Below are 8,042 nucleotides of genomic sequence, written 5' to 3'. Positions count from 1 at the left end.
TATCCTGAACACAGCGAGCCCAAAGTTCCAGTCAGCCGCTCGTTATTCATTCCAAAATCCAAAGTTGCCCACATGTTAACAGCTATAAAAGTAGCCGATAATTTGAAAGACAGCTCACTCAAAAGAATTAAGGTTACGTTTGGTACGCGAATGGCAATGCATAGGCACAAAGTTCTGTATTGTTGAAGTGAGAAAAAAGCAGAATTTAGGATGATAGCATCGGAGATAAGCGATGAAACGATACTTCTAAATTTCTTTTTCTTTTTTTCTAATGTTTATGAACAAACGTGACTGGTGTGTCCTCCATATAAAACCCTACAACCTTTCAGAAAAATAAATTTATGAATGAATGGTTTGGTCCATCTGCGAGCTCCTGTATGAAGTTGCTTTCCCGCCAATCATGGGCTTGAAATTTTTGTTATCATTCTGTCTTCTCCTTTGCCATCCACCTTTGACTCCTCCCCACAAATTTAAGAACCTCCTCAATAAGAATCACAGGTGCTGATATCAAAATGACCAAAATCCACTCGTTCAGAGTCAATGGTACGACACCAAACACGTCTGCCAGGAAGGGAACGTAGAGTATGAGGCAGTGAAGTCCAAATGAGACTGACATGGCAACCAAAAGCCAAGGGTTCCTCCATGGTGGCATTTTCACCAAGCTATTGTCTTCGGAAACGGCATTCAGGGAATTGAACATCTCGATTGCCACCAAGACAGAAAGTGATAGAGTCATTGCCTTCACTTTGCCGACGGAAAAATAGTCGCAAGGGTCTGTAAAAGAGATCGTGCGGCCCCCGGCAACCGTGAATGGGCTCGCTGTGAAATTCGACCACGACGGGCACTCCCCCCAATTGCGAAGCTGAGATAATTCAACTAGTGTATGCCCATCACTGATGAGATTGATACCCATAAAAGAAGGTTGAGTGTACCACAAGACAAAGATGCCAACGGTTGCAATGCCCACATAGGAACCAATTACCTGCCATTACACACAGTGGATATTAACAACTTCACTTAATTGATATGTAGAGTGAACTTTTCAGTAGCAGTTTATCTCATGGGAGTGAATGGTAGAAAGTTTTTCTCAAAAAACAAAAAAAAAAAAAAGTATTTCCTAAAATAGGAACTGAAACAGAACTAGTTTTTGCCATTGTGAATAATTCCATTTGTAGTTTCAAATAACCCACCACCACTATCGCCATCATCCTCTCCACTTCAACCACATAACTATCCCCAGCTGCCATGATAGGACATAGTAGATAGAAATATTTTAAAGGACTTAAATTTCATAACATTAATTATTACATAGAAAAGACCTTTATTCATTCCTACTCTTTAATGTTACTATTTAGTTCCAAGCTTAAAAGGGGACAAATGACCCACTATGAATGCAAATAGTTCTGAGTGATATGAAACACTACGAATTACAAAACCAAATGGGATTATTGCCCAATAATTTTATTGGAAACTGAAAATATTGGTTTATCTTCAATTATGTGGTTAAGCCACAGTTCTGCTAGGTTCAGATAGTAGCAAATTATATATAAGAAGGGACTAGCATAACTTCTGCCATACAGAAGTTGGAGGCAAAGATGAAGAGTGTAAATCATACTAACCAAATAACGGAGAAGAACCCAAGAATGTATTAGAGCATCGTCACTTCGGCGGGGTGGTTTCCGCATTATATCAACATCGGCAGGGTTAAAACCAAGAGCGGTTGCAGGAGGGCCATCAGTAACCAAATTCACCCACAGGAGCTGCACAGGTATCATACATTCTGGTATCCCCAGTGCAGCAGTCAAGAATATGGATATTACCTCTCCAACATTTGATGATATCATGTACCTGAAGGCTGAGGAAATTAAAAGAATTCCTTGAATCAGTCAAAAGGGACAAGGAGACAAAGTAAGAGATGTACCTGATAAAGGCTTTCATGTTATTATAAATTGACCGACCCTCTGCGACAGCCAAAACAATGGAACTAAAATTATCATCTGCCAAAATCATATCTGAAGCTTCTTTTGCAACCTGTAATGTTTAAAAATGGAGGGTTATTAACTAACCAGTAACCATCATGATTCTAAAAGGATCTTAAAGTCATACCACAATGCCCAAAGTTAAAGAGAAAATTATCTGTTCTAACATAAGGCATAGGTTTATTTCAGTGCAAGGAAAATCTAACAATGGTTAAAAACTGGATGCTGCATTGCCCTTTACGCTACAGCACTGGCTTGTGGTGGCAACCCCTTCGCAGCAGGAGGTATTGAGGGAAGGAGAGATTAAGACAGCCCACAACAGAAAAGGCATATTACAGAAGCCCTAAGGATTAATTGGATATATTACCTCAGTACCAGTAATTCCCATGGCAATCCCAATGTCAGCAAGTTTAAGAGCAGGCGCATCATTTACTCCATCTCCAGTCATTGCAACAATCTCCCCCATCTCCTTCAGCATCCTCACAATTTCTTGCTTATGCCTAGGCTCGGCACGCGAGAAAACCTTCCCTCCAGGTTTTGACAACATTTCAATTTGTTGTGGAGACGATAGTGCCATGAACTCTTTACCTGTTAAACTTCTCCCTCTAAGATCCTCACCTTTAAAAAACAAATTAATTTCCTGACAAATGGCCTCAGCTGTGGATTTATTGTCTCCAGTTATCACCATAACTTTAATCCCAGCTCCTCTACAATCCTCAATTGCTTTATGAACTTCATCACGCGGAGGGTCCTGTTCAATTTAGTTATTAAATAAAAGTCTTTATAAGATACAGATTTAATTAATTGATGTGAACAGAAAAACCAGTGACATATACTCACTCTCAGACCAACAACCCCAACAAAAACTAAGTCACTTTCAACTGAGGAGTAGTAAGCTGGATCAAGCAACTTCTTATGGGCAGGATGATTCTCAGCATAGTAGTCAGAAAACTCTCCCAATTCATCCTTATATGCCAAACCCAAGCAACGCAATCCCTTTGAACTCATCTCCTGGAGTTTCAAAAGCAATAGTTGCCTACAAGGTTCATCTATTGGAATAAGGGATCCATCGGCAAGTTGGACGTGAGAAGTGCGCTCCAGTATACTCTCAACAGCACCCTGTAAATCTCAAATTAAAAGAAAAAAAAAAAAAAAATGTACAAGTACGTTAGATGAAATAAGTGTTGAAATATGCTGCAATTTCTGAATAAAGCAATGTTGACCTGACCACAAAGAAGTTATCTAGCAACTGTCTGAAGGGTTATATATAAAATCAGACAATTCAGTCAGCAATTTCATCTGGACAAAAATACTGATCAAACAGGTTGCACTTCCACTTTCTGCAAGTCCTCCCCACAAACTAATTTTGATGAGTTTATCAAGCTTGTTTTTATTTTAACTGTGTATGCAATTTAACAAAAAAAAAAATTAATAATTAAAAAAAAAAAAATAAAAAAAAATAAAAAAAAAAAAAAAAATCCAAAACCTTGATTTTTAACAAAAGCATCAGAGTAAACAATATCACTACTGAGCATTGTTTTCAAGACAAGAAAGTCAACCCTGTCAAAATTCAACTCACATCAGTAAAAATTCAAACAGGCATCACTGAGACAGATATAGAGCCAACTTTGCCAAGGTGACACTAGTCAGGATGCTTTCTCAAGAAAATTCATCAACAATTTAGTAGTGCAAAAGAAAATAATACTATTAACACTGGACTGTAACCGGTTATTTACACAATTCTGTTGTTTATGCAGTCATTATAATACACTAAAAGTATACAATATAACAAGTTATCTCAGGCTGACTTCTTGGAGTGAAGTCAACCTTCCAAATAACACTTTACTGGGAGGAAAGATTGAAGATGTCACTTAATCTTCTGCTCATTTTACCAACAGCAAATTCAAAAGGTCAAAACCAAGTTGTAGAAAGCAATTTGGACATAGAAATTAGCCATCTTCCTTTTGATAAAGGTATGAAGTTCAAAAATGACAATCACCTTGACAAGAAGTCGGTTATGCCCAGATGGCTCCCGCACAATAACACTCATTGACTTGCGGATGCGATCAAACTCCAATGTGGCAACCCTTTTGGATCTTTTCACCCACCATTCACAACAGCCTGCAGTAAGCAAAAGTGAATAAATGTGGAAAATTTCACTACTGTCACACAATTTACGTCATTCATAGAAAGTTTTTTCTGCTCACCTAATTTCACCCTGCTGCGGTCAATCAAATAGTTTGCAGCAAGTTGTGTATCGCGAATTTTGTTCCTCACCTTGGCATCTGGAACTCCCATCTTTTCAACCAAAACCTTAAGAGCTGCCTCAGTGGGCAAACCCGTAGCTCTATAGAGTCGGCCATCAAAGAAGATCCCAGCATCATTGCAAACAGCACATATTTCTGCCATGGCTTGCAAATTGGCATCCATATTGTAGCAAGTCCAGTCAACAATTCCCCCGTCCTTGGGATCATAAGTAGTGCCGTCAACACGAAAGATTCGAGAAGCCGTTGTTTTCCCTCCCAAAGTGAAGAATTCTGTCACAGACATCTGATTTGTAGTCAAAGTCCCAGTTTTATCTGAACAAATCACAGTTGTACATCCTAAGGTTTCTACACTGGGAAGCTTCCGGACAATTGCATTTTTTTGTGCCATTTTCCTCGTACCAAGAGCCAAAGAGGTCGTAATAACAGCAGGAAGGCCTTCTGGGATGGCAGCAACCGCTAAAGCAACAGCAATCTTAAAATAGTAGGTGCATTTCTCAAAGGAAAATTGAATATTCGTAGGCCATCCATCCACAACATCCCATGAGAGGAAATTTTTGTAGTTTATGATCCACACAACGAGGCAAACAAGGCCAATTGCAGTAGTAAGCCTGCTCCCAAATTCATCCAGCTTCTTCTTCAAAGGGGTGTCACTGTCTTCCAGAGAAGCCTCGTGTATTTGCTTTTGTATCTTCCCAATCTCAGTGTTCATCCCCGTACTAACAACAATACAGACACAGCTCCCATTGACAACTGTTGTGCCTGCAAAAACCATATTCTCTTTAGCTTGCAACTCACAGTCATCCATGAATAGAGGATCAGTGCCTTTCAAAACGGGCATAGCCTCTCCAGTCAACGAGCTCTGCTCAACTCTAAAAGTCGTCGTTTTCAAAGCCGCAATTCTCATGTCAGCGGGGACTTTGTCACCAACCTGCAATTCCACAATATCACCCGGGACGAACTCTCGCGCCGGCAAGTCCGGCACCAAGTACTCATCCCTTAAAACCTTTCCAGATTCACATTGCATCTCTTTTAGCGCCTCAAGCGCCCTTTCGGCATTGCTCTCTTGCCAAACTCCAACAATGGCGTTGAGGACTAGAATCAAGACAATTACAAAGGGTTCCACAAAAGCTTCAAATCCAGACTCCCCAGATTCGCTTCCATGCATGTAAGCTAGAATAAATGATATACAGGCTGCAACTAGAAGTATCTTTACAAGCATGTCATCAAATTGTTCTAATACAAGTCGCCATAACGGCTTGCCCTTCTCTTTGGTGAGCTCGTTCCAACCATACCTCTCACGCCGCTTCTCAACCTCGTAACTGCTCAAACCCTTGTCAAGCTTCACATTGAACTCTTTCAAACACTGCTCCACGGACCATGACCATGCAGGGAATGGTTTCTCGTCCATTGATGGATCAATTTGGAGTTCAAATTCCACACCAAACGAATATTTTAATCAAAATTCTCTTGAAATCATACCAAATTCCTGAAAATAGACAAACACAAGAACAAATTTCAGCAAACAAATTAAACTTCCACAAGGACGTTTATTGTTCAGAACAATTACAAACTACCATCCACTTATTTTCCTCTCGAGTCCCTCCAGAGGCAAATAATGAAACCAAAAAAAATAAAAAATAAAAGAACCCCCTCTAACTTCTTCTTTACTACCACAGCTAGCCAAAAACAGTCTGCAAATGACAGCACACACTACAAACTGCCAACTAAACATCAACCTTAATAATAGCCACATAAATGAAACCCAACATGAGATTCAGAAAAAGCATTACAAAATAATGCGGCAAAAAATAAAAAAGGTACCCACAGAAACCCAGATGGCAAAACCAGAAGAAAACACTGAAATTTGAATTATATATCCAACATACATGAAGGAAAATAAATGAACCTTTGAACAACAAGAGGAAGTAAACAGCAAAGTTGATGGCTTGGAGACAAAGCAAAGCCCAAAGAAAAATTCTTTGAGTTCACTCTCTCTCTGAGAGCGAAAACTGAAAACCTTGTCAAACACACAAAGGAATATAAGTAAAGAGTAGGACTAATCCTATTCTTTGGCTTTACTTTGCCTCTCAGTGCGTTCGGAATTTTGGCATCTTTTAAAACTTTGGTTTTGAAAGAATCTTAGAATCCTCTGCAAAAACGGTTAAAATTTTAAAAAAAGAAGACCTAGCCAATTAATGCCCTTCAAAGTCTGGCTTAACTACAGATCGTTGATTTTTCCATGCCACTGCCCTTTTTGGGTAAGTTAATGCTGTTGACTTGTGGCCATACCCATATGATAGAATATCTGTGTGTGTGTTTTCTTTATTTTTTTATTTTTGAACCCCAAGACAGCTATCTCCAACAGAGTAGTTATTTTAACCAAAATAGTTAAATATGACTATTTTGAACATTTTTTCCCCTCCAACAGATTAGCTACTATGACTTTTTATCTTCAACATTGAATAGTGAATAGCCAACACTGGCTATTCACTGTTCACCTGTTTATAAATTTTTTATTAATATTTTTTCTCTCTCTTCTTCTCCCTCTCTATCATTTAATAAAAGAAAATGATTAAAAAACAATATTTTAATGAAATGAAGAGTAGAATAAAGAGTATTGTTGGAGTGTTTTTAACTGTTAGAGTAGCTAAAATAAATATTTATAGTTTTTGAGTAGCTACTTTAACTTTAACTGCTTGAGATAGACACAAAAGCAATAGACACAAAAGCAAAACCAAGAAACAAATGTAGAAACACCCAACAAACACAGTAGATTAGTTGGTGAAATGCGAGACACAGCGGGGACCTGCTGGATTTTATATTTGTTGACCTAATCGCAGTGTGGAAGGGCGAAGGCTATGACTTTGCTAGCTGGAGTTCACGTTATAAATTCAAAAAAATTGCACATATAACTCTAATTACTAATAAAGTTTATTAAACTTTAATCTTTCACAAAAAAACATCAGGCTTATAAAGTTCACAACCTAGACATACCTTGACAATGTGAGACTCTTAACACGCCCCCTCATGTGTAGCACTATTGTCCAAATACGTGTACAACAGGAAGGAAGGTCCAACATTGTTCAAGACTCTAAAGCTCTGGTACCATAATAAAATCTATTAAGTCTTACTCTTTCACAAAATACACTTTAAAGGGAGATGTTTGTTCAAGGCTTATAAAAGCCTATAACTTAAGTATACATTGACAATGTGAGACTCTTAACAGTTACAACATAAAAAATTAATTAAAAAAAGAAAAAAAGAAAAAGGCAAGATAATGGAAAAGAAAAAACAAACTGGCAAGGGGTTTAAATGTTTATAGGTGGCCAAGCCACCCAAATATGATTGCTGGAGGTGGCTCAGTTATAATCCACAGCTAGGGTTTAATATTTTTCTTTTGCTTTTTTTCTCTAAAGAGTTTTTTTTTTTTTTTTTTTTTGAAAAAATTTAAGGTGTTCGTGATTTTTTAAATCAAACTAAGTATATTATAATTTTTTTGATAATTAAAAAAAATATATTATTTCAATTAAAAATAAAATATTATAAATTATCTGATAATTCGAAGTAAGTATACTTTATTTTTCCTTTTAAATTGTTTGGTTGGTTGGTGTCGGCTGGCGGCCAGCCCAAGTGTTGCAAATTTTCAAACTTGAAAACATAGACAAACTTTTGTCTCGATTGCTGAAATATTTTAGGATTAAAAAAGTGATGGCGCCACGATCCACGTCTGTGAAAATGCTACCTTAATTTACCTAAATGTGTTTGGCTAATTAATTAGTTACCCAAATTTTACTTA

At 37.7% G+C, this 8,042-nt stretch overlaps 1 protein-coding gene across 2 annotated transcripts; it reads right to left on the bottom strand.

Moving 5' to 3' along the window:
* Positions 1–233: 233 nt before the first annotated feature.
* Positions 234–6,302, bottom strand: LOC133863092 (calcium-transporting ATPase, endoplasmic reticulum-type). Of its 2 annotated transcripts, none has more exons than XM_062299083.1 (8): positions 6,153–6,302; positions 4,187–5,732; positions 3,979–4,100; positions 2,820–3,098; positions 2,347–2,730; positions 1,922–2,031; positions 1,620–1,848; positions 234–982 (listed from the first exon to the last, which is right to left on the bottom strand). In XM_062299083.1, the coding sequence occupies exons 2-8, from the start codon at positions 5,652–5,654 to the stop codon at positions 422–424; spliced, it is 3,153 nt and encodes a 1,050-aa protein (XP_062155067.1). In that variant the 5' UTR covers positions 5,655–5,732; positions 6,153–6,302; the 3' UTR covers positions 234–421. The 2 variants fall into 2 exon arrangements, with proteins under 2 accessions (XP_062155067.1, XP_062155068.1); XM_062299084.1 differs by having other exon boundaries at positions 6,133–6,266.
* Positions 6,303–8,042: the final 1,740 nt, after the last annotated feature.

Source organism: Alnus glutinosa, chromosome 3 (assembly GCF_958979055.1).
Source record: "Alnus glutinosa chromosome 3, dhAlnGlut1.1, whole genome shotgun sequence".
NCBI classification, from domain to species: Eukaryota; Viridiplantae; Streptophyta; class Magnoliopsida; order Fagales; family Betulaceae; genus Alnus; species Alnus glutinosa.
Note: the sequence above shows the minus strand (reverse complement) of the source record. Positions and strands in the feature narration are given on the sequence as shown.